This window comes from Magnolia sinica, chromosome 17 (genome assembly GCF_029962835.1).
Source record: "Magnolia sinica isolate HGM2019 chromosome 17, MsV1, whole genome shotgun sequence".
NCBI lineage: Eukaryota > Viridiplantae > Streptophyta > Magnoliopsida > Magnoliales > Magnoliaceae > Magnolia > Magnolia sinica.
This window is the reverse complement of record NC_080589.1, coordinates 43,191,359-43,212,413: the sequence shown is the minus strand read 5'-3', so window position 1 is coordinate 43,212,413 and position 21,055 is coordinate 43,191,359. Positions and strand designations below refer to the sequence as shown.

Genomic DNA, 21,055 nt, shown 5'->3' with positions numbered 1-21,055 from the left:
ATCGTTGTTGTTAGAAACATGGGGAAACATTGGGAAATTCGTCTAATTTTTGAATGAAACTTTAGCGATCGTTAAAAAAGATATCAATACACACTTATAAATCAAAACATTATTTATTTTTATTTTTTTAAAGTCCACATAATATGTTTTCTTTGTATGGGGTCCTAATCTATGCACCATCTAAGTGAATTGATGCAAGTATATTCAAAGTATATTCATATAATTTATAAGTGTAAGAAGATATGTGGAAACACAAGCAATACATTCAAAAGCAAAAGAGAATCGCTAGATTAGGTTACATACATGTTTGATTTTTTATGTTTGGACAGATTGCAACCGATAAGTGAGAAATTGGAAAATTTTGATTTTTTTTCAATATTTCCACAACTCAGCTCATCTCCTTCAAATCTCAAAATCAAAGCTCTCAATCCATGATTTTTCGTGCAAAACATGAAAAATCATGGATTTGTAACAATTTGACACTGATTTAACAAGATTTACAAAAAAAAAAAAAAAGGGATTGAAAATCGAAAATGCTCATTGGATCAAACATGTGGGATATATCCCATTATTTGTGTGTTTCATATCACATAGGTGGGATACAAGATATCGATACTTAAAACACTGGTTGGGGGGAGGGTATTGTTTATGTTCTGCTCCGATGACCTCTCATCATCAGTATTGTTATTTTAGCCTCCTTGCTCTCCAAAAATTTTTTAAAAAAAATGGCATCGCTTAAAAAAAAGTTCTTGGTGGTCAAAACAAAAGCAAATGCCAAATATTCACACCAATATAAAAGTGAATTAACTTATTTATTGCCTGAAATAAATCCCTAAAAGAGAATGAAAAAACTATAGTGTTCTCCAGTCTTTTCACCAAAAATACCTGCTAAAACAAACTAAGCCATAGAATTCCAATTGACAACATCATAATAAATCCTCTATAACAAAAATGCAAACCACCCAACAAATCACGTTGTTTGGTCAACCATCCAACACTCATAATGGATGCCTAAAATGGTAGGACTTGGTTTAAGAAAATTCTCCAAAAAATGGAAACATCTCATTTCCTGGTTGCAAAAATTCATCATTCTTTTCTGATCAGCAGTGGTCTTTTGTGCCCATCTTCCACAAGTTGAACATAAATATAGAGCAGAAAGAACAAGAATAAGTTACTAAGATATTGACAAACACCATCCACTATGTAGAGTTCAAAAGTATAGAGTATGCCATTATGATCTCAGACATTCTCCTCAGTCACTAGACTCACTACAATCCACACCATAGTTGCACGGAAACCCCAATTATAACTGAATACGATAGCTAAGATTGGATGATCATCACCATCATCTTCTACATCTATCCCAACTAATTGGGGGCTAAGACTTGACAAACAAATTCATGGTTGACTAACATGATTTACAAGGGAATGGATACAATAACTCCTTTGCATCACTTGCATGATGGGAGAGTTATTCTGCTCCGATATTGTTAAAATCGGAACCGATTCTTGTGGCTCCTTATTATGGCAATATCAGAGTTCATGGTGACTATTAGGTAACATTGTTAAGAGATGAAGCAAAGAGAGAGAGAGAGAGATGAAAAAATAACAGGAGTAAGGGAATAAACAGGAAACAAAGGAAAGGAAGCCAACTTAGAAACCCAATATCATTTCCTTCATAAAAGCTATCAATTCAAATTCAAACTCCAAGAATTTGCTTTCCAGGTCTCACTTTTTAAGTAGAGGAAGGGCAAATTGGATTGATCAGTTAGAACTCAAACTATGTAGACAAATAGCTACGTCCAATAAACCGCCTACTTACTACATATAGTTTCACAGGCAGTGTTCGAATTACCTCCGATATTATCATCTCTAGCTCAGCGATACCGATAACACTGGTAGCGATACCGATAACGCTGATAGTATTAGAAATTCCAAGTATTAGCAATGAATCGCTAAGTATCACCAACGTATCAATATCGCTAATGTAATCGTCAATATTTTCAACTATGTAAATTCTAGGTGTCGCTTGTATTGCCAATGCATCAATATCGCCAATATTTTCGACTATGTAAATTCTAGGTAATGCTTGTATCATAAGTGTATCGACAATATTTCAATAATATCACCAACGTATTGATATCATCAGAATTTTGTTTATTAGAAAAAAAATATATTTTTTTTAAAATTTTTTTTCATGGGCACATGGTTGTATGTAGTGTTCAATTTGCCATTGATAATATTAATAATATCTCGATATTATCAATATCACAACAAGTGCAATATTGAGACCACAATATTTCGTTTTCTTTCCAATTGTTGATGATTTCTTGGTGAAATACCATGTGTTGTTGATATTTTGCAATATCGATGGATGTTTGAATGAAGGTTGGATGGTTAAATAAGCTAGATGGGATGGTTGGACTGATTTCTTACAACAACACATGCTTTTAAGGCCCCATTTAAATGGAAACTTGTTATGTATGCATTCTTTTTTCAATTTTTTATTTCTAAATATGCAAATATGTACATTTTAACATCTCTTGAAGTTTCGCTAAAAATTCCACCGTTTTTCCCATGTTTCCCCGCATTTCCGGTTATTAGCGATATTATCGGCGATATCGATATTGTTTCCGTGTCCCTGGCCAATGAAACTTTTAGCAATACTGATACTTCGAACACTGCTCACAAGCAAATAATGAAAGCTAACAAGCATATGCCAGCTAATGAGAAAATCCAGCATTTGGTTTCATGAAAAAGTATTTCAATAAAATGCAAGAATTCTAAAAACTAGATAACAATCTCCAGAAAAGATAGCCGCATGGTCCTTGTGAAGGTAATGATGCATACAATTTGCACATGTCTCAGATTGTTTAACAAACTTCTGCAAGGAAGGATTTAGTTGCATGTAATGTTAGGAACTCACTTCATCAACCATTTCATGTACTTTTGTCTCCAATAATTCTTCCTCAACACCCTTCAAAACGGCAAAAATTTCCAAATGTTCCTTGACCTGGACGGAATAAATTATCAAAATAAATATAACTTGAAACTCCAACCAAACTTGTGCTATATGAAATGAGAACTAATATAGTAAAGACAACAATCGCTAAGGGGAATAAGAGAAGAAATGTCAAATTACCCAATTAATATTGTGAATTCTTCACAAATAAAAAGGGGAAAATATTAGTCAAACAAAAACAACAACGCTGTAATATTTTACCATGCAGTGCTTTCTGTTTGAAATTAATCACCAGACCCATGGTCTTACCAACACCAAACACCACAATTGCTTTCAGTTTGAAAATCAGCACCGGCCAAGACTTCAATCACTTGGTTTATTGGAAAGTAATTTTTTGGATTCACAGTTAGCTACTTACCGTACGACCAAGGTTTGTCTATGAAAGCTTAATGAGTAATATTTGGAATGTTTTATTTGCCAATGTAATTCAATTCAATTGCAGTTGGCCCTCAAGTATCATAATTGACCATGTGGATCCGTTACAAAAGCATAAATGCAATATGGTTGTAGTCAGGAAATGACCATTAGAGATACATACAGGAAATGCATATGATAGTAATATGTTTCCAATTAAATATGGCTAGAAATTCAAAACTTTGACCACCTACAGACAAAAGTTATTTCTCTATATAAGGTTTAAGTCACTTAAAACAATTGAAGCAGAATTTAAACTTTTATATCTCCAAATCTCTAAAGCTTTGATATTTTAGTTCCAACAATCTACATGCACTCTATGTGACGTCAAATAGAATTCATGCAATGAAACATCGTTCAGGGCTCATGAGTAGTAGGTCAAAAGATTTAATGAAGTAGCTAACACAGACAAAGGAAATGCTCTACGAAACATCACATGGTTCCATCAGATTCATCAACACTGTATGAGACATCAAATAGAGCTTCATGAGAAAGGGAATAGAAAACATAAAAATGAAGTCATTATGAAGAAGAAAATTGAGACAATCTCCTGCAGCTCAAGAAGCAACTAAAATGCTTCAACAATTGTATCCCAAGAAATGACATCGGAATGTGACTTGGAAAGCAAAGTCTTTCCCGAAATGCATTTTAAATAGAAGATATGAAGAGTGATTCCTTTTTCTAGGGGTCATGTGAGAATCTTGAATTCAGCAATAGCAAAGCGAACTCCGACATAATTTTGTGGCTAAATTCTAGAACCCATAGTCTCAAAGAAAGAAATGCTCACCGTTAATTCAGGAAAGAGTATATCATTTTGAGGGCATACACCCAGACCCTTCCGTATTTCATCCTGAAGAAGGGAAAGAACTGATAACAATTCAGAAAGCAAAGACAAAAACAAAAACAGAGAGAGAGAGAGAGAGAGAGAGAGAGAGAGAGAGAGAGAAAGAGTGGGACACCACCATTTTACATAAAAACTAAAAATTACAGTTTTAAAAAACTTTTAAAAAAATAGAGTTTCGCGCACACTAAATACACTCCACACTATGTAGTTGTGGCATACACTACAGCCCCTCTAGCATACACTACAGGGGATTTAACGCTACAAGCTACACTACGCAATGAGCGGTATTCAAAACACTGATTTTATCTTGAAATTTCTCAAAGGGTCTCCTGGTAGAGGATTTCTATACTCTGGAACGGCCATACTTGCGATGAGGCATCTACAGATGATGATTCAGCTGGATCTCTGACAGATAGACAATCCACTACATGTTACTGAACTTTGGTGCATGGAAATTTGGTTACATAGAAAAGTTTTTTTCTAAACGGAAAAAAACAGCCACTTATAGCTCGTTCTAGTGTTGAGGTTGAGCATCGACCATGGCTCATGGGGTGGGTGAATTCCTTTCATTGAAGACATTATTAACCAAGTTGAACATTCATATGTCTCTTCTAATGACTCTTCACTGCAATAATTTGGCCATTAATCACCTCCTCTAATCCTGTCTACCATGCATATATGTCTATATGTGTGCATGCATGGTCTTATGTAGTCAAGCGGAGTACTATACTCACATTACCGAACTCACCAGAATGATTGTTTCATCTTTGCAAGAGGCTTTCACGAAGGACAGGTAGATCTTGGATGGTATTCATGTGGCCAATGGTATTTTACGTCAGATTGAGATGCAAAAGGCTTACAACCACCTGGATTTGGAATTCATATTGTATTATTCTCTTTAGAAGATGGATTTTGGATCCAAATGGATTGATTGGATAAAGCGCTGCATTTCCTTGATGTCGTTTCTTATTCTAGCTAATGGTTCTCTGGCTGAATTTTTAAAATGTTCTAATGGGTCTTCGGCATGGAGACCTACTTTCCCCTTTTCTTTTCTCTATTCTGGTTAAAATCCTGGGCCTTCTATTAAGCAAAACATCTGATATTGGAATCCCAAGGGGTTTCAGAGTTGGGTCACCTGAAATATTGATCTCTCATCTTCAACTCACAAATGACACCCCCATTACGTGTGACACCTCTCACGAGCAGGAGAAAGTCAGAAGATGGATAGAAGCTGGCACTAAGGGGAGAGAGGAGATGAGGTGGTTGCAAGCCCAAGAAAAGGAGAGAGAGGTTGACAACCTTCTAGAATGGAGGGAGAGGAAGAGAAGCAATGGGTGCGAGGATTGGAACTAGAAATCCTACCTTGATACTACGTAAATAAATGGTATTCCTTTACAAAAGGAATGAATACATGGGTGGTATTTATAAGCCTATAAGACGAAAGCTAGACTCCATAAGACCTAAGAGGATTATAAAGATCTATAAGACTGTATTTACAAGAATGCTGCAACAGCATATTTACAAGAATGCCACTACATACATTTACAAGAATTGCATGATAGAAAAATGTATCCCTTAGCACTTAGCAGATAGCACTAGGAAGAGTATTAGAGGAACAGTAATGAATCGGCGCTTGTCAGGGACTAGGCCCACTTCCACCTGGCTATTGGATGCTTAATTTCAATGGGAGCCCTCAACAGAAATTACGTCCTTCTGACTTGGGAGGAGCATTGTGGTCATTTTGGGACTTGCGGATGCAAATGAAGCATAAGAGAGAGCACTAAATAAACACATCTAGATCTTCCAGGCATCTCTTGTCGTCTCATTGATTGTTGAAGGGTTCTGAAGAGTGGAGGATATCCTTCCCTTTTGGCAACACATGGAGTTTGATTTGGTCTCTGAATGATATTTTTGTCATGTTTATGGAGAAGTTAACAAAATCGCGATTCCTTGTGAGTGGCAGGGTGATGAGGGGGTCATTTGTGAGCAATGTTGTCAACTGCGATCACATACACGCATGTGTGAAGAAATCACATATGCCATGCTGGCTTATTGAATCGCATAATGACCCAACGATCACAAATCTGACCATTGGGACTTCTTTTTTTTAGCCTCCCCCCTGCCTTCTCTCTCTCTCTCTCTCTCTCTCTCTCTCTCTCTCTCTCTCTCTCTCAAGAGTATACAAGACTTCAAAAGATCAAAACTCAAGAGATTCCATTGAAAGTTGAAGTGTTCTTTGCTCATTCTCTAGTACATCCTCCCATATTTCATTTCTTAATTCTTATTCATTTCATTTAGTCAATAATCATAGTAATATTCATTCTCTAGTCTCTACATTCTCTAATCTCTCATTCTTCTCTACATTCTCTACATTTCTCTCTCTTACATTATCTAATATCCCCCCTTCATTCTCTACATTTTCTACATTGTCTACAATCTCTAATCTCTACATTCATTCTTTACATTCTTTACATTCTTTACATTCTATACATTTCTCTCTCTTACATTCTCTAATCTCTCATTCATTCTCTACATTCACTGCATTTACTAATCTCTACATTTTTCTCTCCTTCTCTTACATTTTCTAATCTCTCAAGTCTCATTCATTCTCTACATTCTCAATTACTTACCTTCTCTTTCAAGTGTGTTTTTTTTACTCTAGTGTACAAATAATACTACGAGTGTAGAGGCGGAAGCCCGTTTTGGGCAGGGAGTGGTGAGACCCACCATGATGTATGTACACAATCCACACCGTCCATTGGTTTTGCCAGACCATTTTAGGTCATGGGCCCAAAAATCATGCATATCCGAACCTCAAGCATGCCATACCACAGGGAACTGTGGGGCTTGGGTGTTGCCCCCTTGTGATGGCAATTACGGTCCCACTCGTGGGGTCCACCTTAATGGATGTGTTTCATCTGTGCCGTCCATCTGTTTTCCCATATCACTTTAGGGTATTGGCCCCAATATGAAGCCAATCCACATCTCATGTGGACCACGCCAAAGGGAACAGTGGGGGGTTGGGAACCACCCCCGCCTCCCAGTCACTGCCAACAGAAACATGGGGAGTGGGGTCCCCACTCATGGGTCCCACCATAATGTATGTGTTTAATCCACGCCCTCCATCCTTCTTGCCAGATCAGGCCCTGGGCCCAAAAATAGGGTCGATCTAGTTCTCAGGCGGGCCACACCACAGGGAACTTGTGATGGGTGGACCCCCCCTTGGATTTGGAATTCCCATGGATCTAGAATTCCCTTGGATTCATAATCCCTAGATTTGAAATTTCCTTGGATTTGGAATTCCCTTAGATTTGGAAACCTAGATTTAGAATCCCCTGGTTCTGTTTGGCACCCTGGATTCAGAATCCCTGTAACCCATAGGTGCATAATATATTTACAGGGATTTAAGTTTAATTACTAAATCAACTTTAATATCTCCAACTAGTATACATACGCAAGGTTTGACTCAATGGTTGTAATAAGCCCGTTGAAACACATATACTTTGCATGGAATGATGAGATCCTGAGTCTCAAATGGACCACAAGCACAAGATCACATCCTAGTGACTAGCCAACAATTTGTAACCATCGTTTACATCGGCAATGATTAGACGGTGCAGATTATCCTATTAAAGTAATTATAGTGGTGCAATTGATAATCTGATTGTGTTGGGATACCATCAGTGGGCCATGTGCCCAATAGATTGGTAGCCTAGTGGCATACATGTTATACATGTGGGTGTCTATTCAGGTTGTTCCAAGTGGGTCACACCATGGTGTATGTATTTTATCCATGCCTTACATATAGTTGCAAGACCCTTTAATGTACAGGCTACATGAGGAGCCGATGTTAGTCTAACGTGGGCCACGCCACATGGACCGCTACATTTCTAATGGGGTTAATTCGGATCCCACACTCTATATATGTTGTGCCAATTAAGGTCGATTATCACAGGATATGTCTAATAACATACTAGCGTACTTAGCCAGATAGGACACATTAATAACATGCTTAGTGTAATGGATATCATGCCCAGTTATATGCCCATATGCATCATTTGTATACCTATTGTGGATAACGATTGTTCATAGCGTATGCACTTTCGGCTTGAGACACTTAAGGGACCCCATACGAGATAGGGTTGCCCCACATGATCGCGCAGTATGCGCAGGTTTGGTGCATGACTTGGATAATGTGACTCATGCATTTAGCATTCTGTATGTCACGATCGACTCCATACCGTTGCATTTAGCAAGATGCTATATAAGGGTCAAGAGATGAGCTTTTTAAGGGGAGTTGTTCCCTTAGATCTCCCATTTGAAGTTCGCCAACGATATTATCATTTTTGCGATGCAGAGGAACGTATGGTGGACATCTTAAGGAAGATTAAGAGGTGTTTTGAAGTTGTTATGGGGTTGAGGGTTATATTTAAATGAGTGAAATGTTGGTAATTAGTACATCGGAACAGGTGGAGAGGTTGGTTGGGGTGTTCAGGTGTGGAGTAGGTTCTTTCCCTTCTTTGTTCGTTGGACTTCCTCTTTACATTGGTAACCTGCTAAAGGATCTATGGGATGGACGCAAATTGCATGGTGGCCCTTCCACCACCAACCTCTAGGGTGACCCAAAGTGGCAAACTTGATTGGGTCACATGCCGTTGTCAGAGATGGGGCTCACGCAAAGCATGTTTGAAAGTTGTTAGGTCAAGTACGTACTCAACCAAGCCCCATCTTTGACACCGACACATTGCCCAATCAAATCCTGCCATGTGAAGTCACCACAAAGATCAGTGGTGGCAGGGTCACCACGCAATCCGTGTCCTTGAGGGATAGGGATATCGAAAAAGTGAAAGGAAAACTACCAAGATGGAAGGGTAAGCACTTCCCCTTGGGAGGAAGATTAACATTGATCAAAGCAGTTATGACTGATATCCGCTCTATTTCATGCCTCTGTTCAAATGTCTGAAGGCAGTTCTAGTGTGGTTGGAAAAGCTAAAGTGAGATTTTTGTGGCAAGGTGCAACGGATTCTTAAAAAATTCACCAACTGAATGGGAGGGGCGTGTATGCCGTTTCGGGGTCAGAAGATTGGATGTGATCAACGAAGCACTACTAGTAAAATGATTGTAGAGGTTTGGGATGGAGGAAGGAAGCCTGTGGAGGAATGTGGTTGCCTCAAAATATGGGGCCAAAGAGGGGGGGCTGGTGGGTCAAGGGTTCTTCCTTGTATAGGGTCTTCGGGATTTGGAAGGCAGTTTAAAGTGTTAAGGCTAAATTGAAGGATCGCTTTAGCCTTGCAATCGGGGATGGAGAGGGTTCGATTTTTGGAAGATGTTTAGCTAGGCAAGAGAACCCTTCGAGTCGAGTTTCCTAGGCTGGCAAGGATTGCAACGGATGGCAATATTACCCTAGTTAGAAGTGTTCAATTAGGGAGTAGGTGTGGTCTCCCCCTTGCAGAAGAAATCTCTCTATGAGGAGTTGGACGAGTTCATCAGGGCTTTGTCTAGGATTCAAGGCCTTTGTCCCTCTCCCAAGGTGAGACTCCATGGTATGGAGATTTGGGAAAGTTTTATGTTCGGTCTTTCTACGAGTTGCTCACCCAAGCAAGGTCAGCTTCGAGTTCGAGTCCGTCGACGTTTGTGTGGCAATACAGTGCTCCCCCTCAGAATGCAGCTTTCGCTTGGCTGGTGGTAAAATAAGGTGCTTACTATCGACAATCTCTAAAAGAGGTCGATGCCTATCCCCAACATATGTTCAATGTGTCTTAGTGATGCAGAATCAGTAAACTACTAGTTTACTCATTATCCGCTAGCTAGGTCAATTTGGGAAAGTTTCTTGAGGGGATTCAAGATCCCTTAAGTGAAGCACCAACGATCGAAAGATTGTTGCTAGCTTTGTATAGCAACGGCTTCCAGAAGGAATGAGAGATTTTTTGGAGGCTTTCCTTGTTGGCAGCATTGTTCGGAGTATTCCCGATATTATCCATATCTCCATCTTGACGATACCGATGACACTAGTAGTCTTAGAAATTCTAGGCATCGGCGATGTATCACTATGTATCGCCAATGTATCGCCAATACTTTCAACTGTGCAAATTCCACGTGTCGCTTGCATCGCCAATGTATCGATGTCGCCAATATTTTTAATTGTGTAAATTCCAAGTGTCGCTTGCATCGCTAATGTATCGGCAATATTTTGATAACATCGCCAATGTATCAATATCGACAAAATCTGTTTATTTAAAAATCCATTTCAATTTTTATATGGGCATATGATTGTATGCAATGTTCAAATTGTCAACAATAATATCGATATGATCGATATTATCGTTATCATAAAATGGGCAATATTCAGACCAGTCTTTCGATTCTTTTCCGGTTGTCGACTATTTCTCAGCGTAATAACGTGTTGTCGATATTTTGAAATATCGATGGATGTTTGGATGGAAGGTTAGATGGTTGGATAAATGGGATGGTTGGATGGACAGATGGTATGGATGGGATAGTTGGGATGGTTTCTTACACTAGCACATGCTTTTAGGCCCTCGTTAAATGGAAAATTATTATGGATGCATTCTTTTTGCAACTTTTTATTCCTAAATATGCAAATATATGTATTTTAGCATCTCCTGAAGTTTCACTGACAAATTCCACCATTTTCCCCATGTTTCCCCAAAGCTTTCCCGCATTTCCGGTTATCAACGATATCGACATTGTTTATGTATCCCCGGCTAGCGAAACTTGTAGCAATATCGATACTTCAAACACTGGTTGGCAGGACTCTAGGACAATTGGGGAGAAAGAAATACTCTGTGTTTTAGGGAGAAGAGCAGGTCGGTCTCGAAGTTGTTTGAGCAGGCTAAGGCGGATGTAAAATAATAGGCTTCTAGCTTGAATATTCCAATAGATTGTTTCTCTTGGCCTCCTTTAGGGCCTCGCTTCTCTTGGCACTCTTTTAATAAAATTTTCATTATCTTTCAAAAAAAAAAAAAAAAACATAGTACAAAAGCACATATCAAAGAAACAAATGCACTCCTTCAAGATAGCAGCACTTACCATGTCTGTTCTAATACTTCTGCCAAAAACCAGAGCATCCCCAGAAGTAGGAGGAAGAAGGCCCACAAGCATAGAAATTGTTGTGCTTTTACCAGCTCCATTGTGTCCTTCAAAGTATGAAACCATGCCGGTATCACATAAACAAGTGCAATCAATGAAACAGAGATGTAATTTTTTTCTTAAAATAGCCAGTGAGACTACTTCTGCCTTAAGAGAACATGAATTGAAATGGAAACCACAGAAATCTCAGTCTACAAATTCCACTTTTAGACCTGTTTTGACAACCAACAATTCATTTCAAGTGATGAGTGAAAGAAAAATGTAAATGTTTTAACTCTAAGATGAAAAAGGTCCCAAATAGAAAGTGCACTAGTTTACCAAGGTAATGGCAAGGCAGTTTGTTTTCTTCAGGTATCAAAACATTAAAATCCCTAATTGCTCCTATCAAATCCAAGATTTACAAAGTACTGTAATCCTACAAAGAATATCAGTTGATTACTGAATCGTGGAAGAAAGGTAAAGAGACATGTTTGAGTAGCCTCTGTTTTATCACATGATGAGGGCAACAAACCAATCAGGGATTCAGGGGGGGAAACAGCATTGCAACTTTTGAGCCCTGTAACAAACAAGCTAGGAAGTTAAAGAATGAAAAGAGATGGTGACTGAATGTACTGTAACCTAATTGCAACAAGATTTCTGAATCAGGCGACTCCAATGGAATTGAACAGATTCTGGCAGACAGCAGAGCTAAGAAATGGGAAATCCATATCAGAAGTCAAATTGGGACTTCATAAGGGTAATTTCCACTTGTATGATCCATAAACACATAGATGATGCAGATGATTTCTTGAAGGTAATGGAAAAGGCTCCATTGAGAAAGCCTGAAGAAATTTGGATTCTAATCACTAGGAGCAATGGAGGTTCAACTGGGGTGATTGATTGTCACAAGGAACCACAACCATATGGAAGAAGATCATAGCTGATTTCAAGATGACAAAGGAGTTGAAAGAAGAGCAGAAACTAAATCAGAAGAGGACAAAAACAAAATACAGAGTTCTGATCTCACTGAATATGCAACAACTTCAAGGTACTCACCCTGCAAGCCTCTGATTTGCATAGTTCCATTAGAAATTCAAGCTGATTCTCTTTCAGGGAGAAGGATATGCTGTCTCAACCATGATGCTGAATTGAGGCAGAAGCTAATTGTAATATTCTCACTAGTATTTACTAGTAAACAATTATTTTCAAGGTTATAAAGCGAGTTCAAATCATACACGTGCAGCAAACCAAGACCAAGACAAGTCATAATTATTTGCAGTCTCGTGTTATTCTTGTTAGTCAGGTCCAGAACCTTGGAGTTGGAGCTATGCTTCATTTTCCATAACATTCAGAAAATTTCCCCCAAATTGGAGGTTTGTTTTCTCTTGCTCTGGGAGAGGCAAATGAATTTGCCAATTATAGCCAGAATGAAGACAGAAGAGTCTCTTGTTACTGGGACCTTTTGCCTCCTTTAGTTTGTTTAATCTCTCTTCTTTTTATTAATGTTCAGTTACCAAAACAAGGTAGAAAAATGGTTGTTATAACTGTAAAGAGTGACAGAAATTTCTGCAAAATAATAATTAATTTACTGAAAACAAACAATTAGAATCAACTTGATAAATAAAAATCAGATTCAGAAAGTAATATTTGATAAACAGCCAACTTCCAGTAGGAATAAAAAAACAATGAAAATAAATAATTTAAATGAGCAAGCACACCTAGGAGAGCAAGAATCTGATTTTCATACAAGCTGAGCTGTAATGAGTTCACGGCACAACACTTTCCCTTTCTAGTCATGTAGACTTTGTGCAGATTCCTTATCTGGATACATCTAAAGCAAAATGATATGATGGGTGTCAGATGAAAACTAAGTGAACCAGATGAAAACTCACAAGAAATTTAGAATATATACCGACTATCAAGTTCTTGTTGTTTCATATCCAAGCTTATTGCTTCAATAGCAGGTTCGCCACCATCTTTATTAGCAAAGGTTGCCTTGTTTTTCCCCACCTTAACACCGACGTTGCTAGCATTCTGACAGACAATGCTTTTCTTCCCCCAAAAGCACTTCTTGAATAGAAAATTCCATGGTTGACGCACTCCATTCTCCCTAGGAAGAACCTGATTGAAAGAACAAAATTTTTCCAGCATTCCAGTGTCCTCTATATGACATAACAAAAGAGAGCATAGAAGCTACTTTTTGAAGGTAAGAGAGAGCGTTGTTCGCAGTATCCCCAATATCATCCATATCTCCATCTCGGCGATACTGATAACACTAGTAGTGATCCCAGTAACACTAGTAGTCTTAAAAATTCCAGGTATCAACGATGTATCGCTAAGTATCGCCAATGTATCGCCAATATTTTCAACTGTGTAAATTCCAAGTGCCACTTGTATCGCCAATGCATAGATGTCGCCTATATTTTCGATTGTGTAAATTCCAAGTGTCACTTGAATCGCTAGTTTATCAACGTCGATAATTTTGATAATATCGCCAAAATTTTGTTTATTAAAAAAAATTCCACTTCAAATTTTCTTATAGGCATATGGTCGTATGCAATGTTCAAATTGTCGACGAAATATCGATCATATCGCAATGTTATCTTTATCACAACATGGGAAATATCCAGACCAATCATTCATTTATTTTCCAGTTGCCGACGATTTCTCGATGAAATATCGTGTTGTCGATATTTTGAAATATCAATGGATGTTTGGATGGAAGGTTAGATGGTTGGATGGATAAATGCGATGGTTGGATGGATAAATGAATGGCATGGATGGAATAGTTGGGATGGTTTCTTACGACAACACATGCTTTTAGGCACCCATTAAATGAAAATTTATTATGCATGGATTCTTTTTGCAATTTGTTTATTCATAAATATGCAAATACGTATATTTTAGCATCTCCTAAAGTTTCACAAACAAAGTCCACCGTTTTCCCCATGTTTGGTTCTGAATGACGGTGTCAGCCACTGTATCAGTCCCGTGGAAAAATGATACAATTCGGCATCGCGTTTCGGAATTGAGGCCGTATCAGCCTATATTGGCCCATATCAATCAGCTCTTCTTCTTTCTTTCTTTTTTAAGCCAAAAAAAAAAAATGAAAAAATAGAAGGAAAATAGTAGGAAAAAAAAAAAAATGAGATGTTCACAAATCTATCATTTTTTTTGTATTTTGGCCATGTATTCAATGGTATATCGGACCATTCTTTGGTAAGAATGTTGTCCTGGTAGGTTGACCAATTGTAAGTTCTAGTATTGATTTTTTTATATAAACTGTTGATATATGTCATAAATTGATATCATATATTGCTAATAGTTTAATATGATTATACATTAATTACATGTCAACTTTCAACTTTCAAAATATTTTAAATAATAATAATAATTAACAAAAATAAATAAAATTGAAGAAAACTAGATTTAATATTTGAAAAAAAAAAAAAACCAAACTACTCGGATGATGTAGATCTCAAAGCAGTATGTTTGGAAACAAACAAAAAAAAAAAATCATTTTCTAGAATTTTCAGAAATTTTGATAGAAATTACCCCAAAAATAAAATAAAATAAAAAATTTCCAATCAGATCCGATATAGATCTGATTCAAAATGCCTCCCCTCTAAAGATTTGTGATCATATTAAAAAAAAAAAATTAAAAATTTAAAAATAAAAAAATAAAAAAATCATTAGTTTCAAGAATTCTCAACATATTTAATTTAAAATAAAACAAAAAAAAAAAAAAAAACTTTTCTTCCGATCAAATCTGCTGCAAATCTGATCAGAAATGGTTCCCCTCTCCAGATCTGAGATAATATTCAAAAAAAAAAAAAAAAAAAGGAATTTCCAAAATTTTCGACAAATTTAATAAATGATAAATAATAAATAAAACTTTTTTTCCGATTAGATCTATTGTAGATCTGATCGGAAATGGTTCCCCTCTCTAGATCTGAGAAGAGATTTTATTTTATTTTTAAGCAATTTTCGAAATTTTCAGAAATTTTCAAAAAAAAATTCAGGCGTAAATGCTAAAAAAAAAAAAGAACTCAAAAAGGATCAAAATGATCTTCGAATCTAGTAGTTTTTGGTAGATCTAGGCATATAATAAACACTAATATGGATTTCAACAAGGATCGACAAAGAAAAAAATGGATTTTTTTACATTTTCCATTTTTTTTCAAAACAGGCCCCAAACTGTTTTGATCCTTCAAATCGGCTGAAATCGGATGTTTTGATTCTCCAAGTAGTTGTTAATGGTGCCGAAAATCCCTATAGGTTGATGTATTTGAGGGATTTGAGATCTTGGAGGAGAAACAAGGGAGAGAGATCGAAAAGGGGGGGAAATGGGGGTGTTTTTGCCCTTTTAATGCCTGTATCAGTCTGATCGATACAGGCACAACATATTGGCACCAATATGGCTTGTATCGGCCGATACAGACTGATACGGCCAATACAGGCCCGTATCGCGTATCGTATCGAGCTGCTACAATACCGATATTTGGATTGGTGTTATTTCCCGCATTTCCAGTTATTGGCGATATCGATATTGTTTCCGTATCCCCAGCTAGTGAAACTCGTAGCAATACCGATACTTCAAACACTGAGAGGGAGATTGTTCATTGGATAAATCTTCGTAACTCTGAAACATAAAAGAAAAGAAGAAAACCCTATTTAGTAGGGTTGTTGACCAGACCTAGGGTTGTCTGAGGCCTGGATTTTGTACTACTCGGACCGCACTGTCAGGCCCAGCCTTTTGAAATTTTGCATTTAGTAGGCCCAGGCCTGGCCCATTGAGAGCCCTACTATTCAGTAACAAGATGAAAATCAAGATCCTAGGGGAAGGGGATGAAGACCAATTAATAAGAAAGACGTTTTTTCAATGACCAAGCATGCATTTGTAACTGATCAATTTTTGGGCCAACTCGTCTAGTATTAGTATCAGCAATGTGACTAAGAACAAGTCGCACCTCAAAACCGATACTTAAATCCTTCGATGGGTGGCAGCCAATTGAAGAAGACTTTAATTTGGGTTGCTTGAATAAGACACTCAGTCAGTAGACAAAATGTAATGTCCATTTGATATGTTCCAAGTTTGGAAGAGTATGTTGGAATAGGCTTTTTTTAGTTTTTAGATGCAACTGAAAATCAAAGAAAAATGTATCATAGATGAAGCAAAGATAGACCAGCAAAAGCCAATACATTATTATATTCCCATAAACAAGATTTCCTTAATGATAAAGAAAAAGAGAGGGACACAGGTATAGTGCTCACAACGTAGATACAAAGGGCTTGATTGGGAGCTTGTAAATGGAGGTAAATGGGAAATGAATTGGAGGTAAATGAATTGGGAGTAAATGGCATACTCAGTTGTGTTTAGATGGGAGTAACTGAAATGCATTTGAAATCCAAATATTTTGTTTGGACGGAAGTATAAATGGGAGGAATTAGAATGCATTGGAATTTTTCAATATTTTCACAAGCACGTTTATAATATCCCCAATCAGCTTTAATATCTCAAATGAGTGTACATATGTGATATTTAATAGAATAATTATAATAAGCCCATTGAAATAAAGACTTTAGCCAAAAAATAGGAAATTTTGAGCCTTGGGTGGGCCACAACCATAAGGATTATAAACAAACAACTTGCCAACGTTTTTTAACCATCCATTTAGATGGTCAACCTTTGAACGGTTTGGATCATTTTATTGGTGTGATTTTAGTGATGTAGCCGATAATTAGATTGTTTAAGAGTATCATTAGCGTGCCACATGTATGGCGGACATGTACATAGCGGCACTTTTGTTTACTCGTGCGACTCTCCAAGGAACTCAAAAAGGCATTTCACCCCATTTACTTCCAAATCCTCTCTCATAGAGAGGATTTCATTTGCAAGCCCATTTACTCCCAATTCATTTCATTTCCATGCATTTACTCCCATCCAAACACGCTTCGAATGTCATTTACTTCCATTTACTCCCAATTCCCCTCATTTACCTCTATTTACCCCCATCCAAAGGACCCCAAATATCATTCAGAGACAATCAAAATCTTAATCCCAAAACTCAATGTTACAAAATCAAAGGAAAACATGTGACTTCTCCAAAAGTTGACACTGAGAGAAAATAAAATAGATCAGAAACAGAGAGGCTTAAGAACTATAAGTCATGAATACAATATGGTACCGGTGCTTGAAATACAAAAGAAAATCAAGTACAGAGGTTGCAGTAGGCGTACTGCAGAGAAACATGCATACATCAGAGAGCATCATGTGAACTTTCTTCAACCAAAAGAGAGAGAGAGAGAGAGAGAGAGAGAGAGAGAGAGAGAGAATAGCCTACTAGGATGCAGTAATAGAATCAAAAGCATATATTCAATAACTTCCTGAGATATGTCAGCTATTTGGAAGAAATACCTTGTCTAGGTACAGCCCAATGGCACAGTACAACACTGTGTCAAGCATCATCATGAGAAGGCAGACCAAAAAATTTACACCAGATGAAGCCTACACATTTTGGTTTAAAATTTTCAGAGGAAATGAGGTAAGGATACAAATATGAAACACGAAAGTAGGTAATTAATATGCAATCTACCTGCCATATATTGCTCCAACGGACTCCGACATGAGCACGCTCATAATCAGCAAAGTTTACTGTCCCAAGAGCAAAAGCCGTAGGAGAAAGTAAAGAAGCCAAGACCTTCAATGTCCTAATAAAACGGAATCTTAATCAAATTTCCATTACCATATAAGAATTAAGAATCTCTGCGAAAGATTAATCAAGAAAGTAGTGACATCAATACTAACATAGGGACAGCGGTGTCATTGACTGTGTAGTAAGGGAAGAAGGCTCCAAGAAAAGAAAGAGTGCCCACTGCCACCGCTGCTTTCGCTCGTGAAAAGAATGTAGAGATCAAAAAGGAAAGCATAATTGCACTGAGACCAAACAAAAAGAAGTACATAAACACCACTGATTTATCGCTATACATGAAAAGGCTGCTCATTGTGCAGGCCGTAATGACTCCAGAAGTAACTGCAAACTGCACAACAAGCCAAATAATGGAATCATAAGAAGTCTGTCAAAACATTCTCTGAAATAAAAACACAACTTGCAACTGAAAGAAAGGAAACAAAACAATATAGACAGCTTGCTAGAGAAATGGTAGAAAATGGTCAACTGCAACTCCTATCCATACAAGATTGGACTTTCCAAGATAACTGATATGTGGGAGATATTCAATGTTACCTGTATCACATATGTAATGAACCAAGAAAGATAGAATATCTCATCGTGAAGACCCATCATGCGAAGACCTTCTTTTATCTTCTGTTCCTGAAAAATCAAAAAACAGTTAAATTTATCAAGTCCAAAACTTAATGCCAGGTAAAGATTAATCAGGTTTCATTAATCAGGAACTGAAAAGCAGTAATTTCTCAAAAGGATGACTGAATTTTTACAAAGCTGGTTACCAAACCTTCTCAAAAACAGCACAGCTGATCAGGCGAGAAATTGGGTGGAGAAATCCTAATAGATAGCTGCTCCAAAATCCAGATCAATCAGAATAACTTGTTAGAGAGAAGAATTTGGAAAATTAGTTTCCTGCAAAAGTAGTGCTGTAAACCAAAAATTCATGAATCATAACACTGCAATAATGACAGAGGTTTATGTCCAAAAGAATTATTTAAACATGCTAACCAGCCACATTGATAGCCGTAAAAAACCAAAAGATGGTAAGGGAGAACATGAATGCTATACTTAAAATCAAACTGGTCCGGTTAGGAGCTGGTGCGCGTACACTAGAAAGGATACATGAAAACAAATTTCTATTATTTTTATGGAATTTTGTAAATTCTTTATGTTTAGATTGTCTACCATAACAAGGCTTCTCAACCATGAACACTATATAAGACAGATGAAAGAAAAGAATAAGATACATACAGTACTCCCATGACTTTCTTAATGATAGACTGAAACTCATCATCGGTGTATGCACGAGTTGGAAATGGAGCTATCCTTATGTTTGATGGATTAAAACGTGTCCAGAGGTACTTGATAAGCGAGGGTTTTCCAAGTGCGCCAGAAGCAATAATAGTTTCATTTTGTTGTGAGGCAAATATAATAAATGAATCCAGCACCTGCTGCAACTGCAATGAAATAAAAGCCAACAAAAGCAAAATCATTTGTTGTCATTTGTCACATAACTATCAGCAACATAAAATCTGGCATTTGACTGGCAATTAATTCATTTCGACCGCATTCTAGACCAAAACCAGTTATTGCTAAGAATTCAGAAAGTAGACCAGACTGAAGTGAGGCCAAACTTGAATTGTAGGTAAGTATGAGCTCGAACCTGAGACCACAATATTGAAACACACTGTCTACCACCGAATCCAAGGCTGAATTAATCCTCAAGAACCAAATATAGGGTGTAACCAGCCAATCAAAGCATTCCTACTTGTTTTAGTTTTTTTAATAAAAGCAAAACACAGTCCATTGGACATCTAACATAGGTAAGTATGAAAATACATTAGCAGTTGATAATGATAACATAAGGAATTGATTCGCAATTTAGGAGGAATATATTTACCAATAAGAAGATATTCGAATCTCGAAAACGCTATGAATGTGAATACAGGAGAGAGAGAGAGAGAGAGAGAGAGAGAGAGAGAGAGAGAGTACATACTGTCAAAAAACCACTGAAGCCATATTGTAGAGTTGGTACAGCACTAACACCCAATTCCAAATCATTGACAAAAGGACCATTCGTGTCCATAATAGTTTTGACATCAGGAAATCCTGAGAAAGCCCATGTGTGGTTCAGACGAATGCTGTAGTCAAAGACCTGAGGACCTTGTTCATGAAATATTATTGCTCCTCTGATTTTGGGATTTGAACAGTTCCTGAGCAAAGAGGAATAGATGTCTTTTAGATCTCCACTACATCAATGTTTCAAACCCATGTACCTCCCTAAATTCATGACATTAATGCTGGAGCAGTAACAAAAACTGAAAGTCAATAAAACATGATCATGTACCGAAGTTATAGAATAGAGGACTCGTACGAGCTGGGTCCAGAGACTTTCAACTATGATTCATATAGCTTTGGATGTTTTGGATATGCATACAGACTTTCAACTATGATTCATATAGCTTTGGATGTTTTGGATATGCATACAGACTTTCAACTATGATTCATATAGCTTTGGATGTTTTGGATATGCATACAGCTTTGTACAGCGGTAAATACAGTCGTAGGTAGACTATTTTAGGATTATACTCTCCTTGTATATATTGGTCTCAATGTAATATGTGACAAGTTTCCACAATGTAGTCCTGAAATTTCTATATTGACGATGTCGGCCGATATATCCCATGATATATCTTGTACCCCACCTGGGCAATACGAATCCCCAAGGTAGTATCTAAAATTCTTCGCATCGGAGAAGATATCGCATGATAGTGCAATGTATCACATGATATCACAGATATTGCGAAATATCGCGAGATATTGCAACCAATCCATTTTATAAAATTCTCAATATTGACCGATATCACACGGAAATGTGGGAAGTCCAGGGCTTTCTTCAGAAAGTTTGAAAAAACACATTCTAAATCTCTTTTTTCTTGATTCTTCTCTGCTTCTAATTAGATCTATTGTGGATTTCGGCCCTTCCACTTGAATCCC

The 21,055-nt window shown here is 37.3% G+C and overlaps 1 protein-coding gene across 2 annotated transcripts in view; it reads right to left on the bottom strand.

The window, feature by feature from the left end:
• Positions 1-21,055, bottom strand: part of LOC131231407 (ABC transporter A family member 1) — a 184,530-nt gene that overhangs the window by 138,769 nt on the left and 24,706 nt on the right. The window contains exons 5-16 of one of the 2 annotated variants that reach the window (XM_058227578.1): positions 20,055-20,271; positions 19,310-19,515; positions 18,846-18,906; positions 18,617-18,703; positions 18,178-18,410; positions 17,966-18,080; positions 17,788-17,877; positions 13,282-13,490; positions 13,088-13,200; positions 11,331-11,437; positions 4,224-4,286; positions 2,927-3,013 (exon numbers count right to left, since the gene is read on the bottom strand). In XM_058227578.1, coding sequence (XP_058083561.1) covers positions 2,927-3,013; positions 4,224-4,286; positions 11,331-11,437; positions 13,088-13,200; positions 13,282-13,490; positions 17,788-17,877; positions 17,966-18,080; positions 18,178-18,410; positions 18,617-18,703; positions 18,846-18,906; positions 19,310-19,515; positions 20,055-20,271 — 1,588 coding nt within the window. The remainder of the gene's footprint in view (positions 1-2,926; positions 3,014-4,223; positions 4,287-11,330; positions 11,438-13,087; positions 13,201-13,281; positions 13,491-17,787; positions 17,878-17,965; positions 18,081-18,177; positions 18,411-18,616; positions 18,704-18,845; positions 18,907-19,309; positions 19,516-20,054; positions 20,272-21,055) is intronic. The other variant, XM_058227579.1, reaches the window with a different exon arrangement.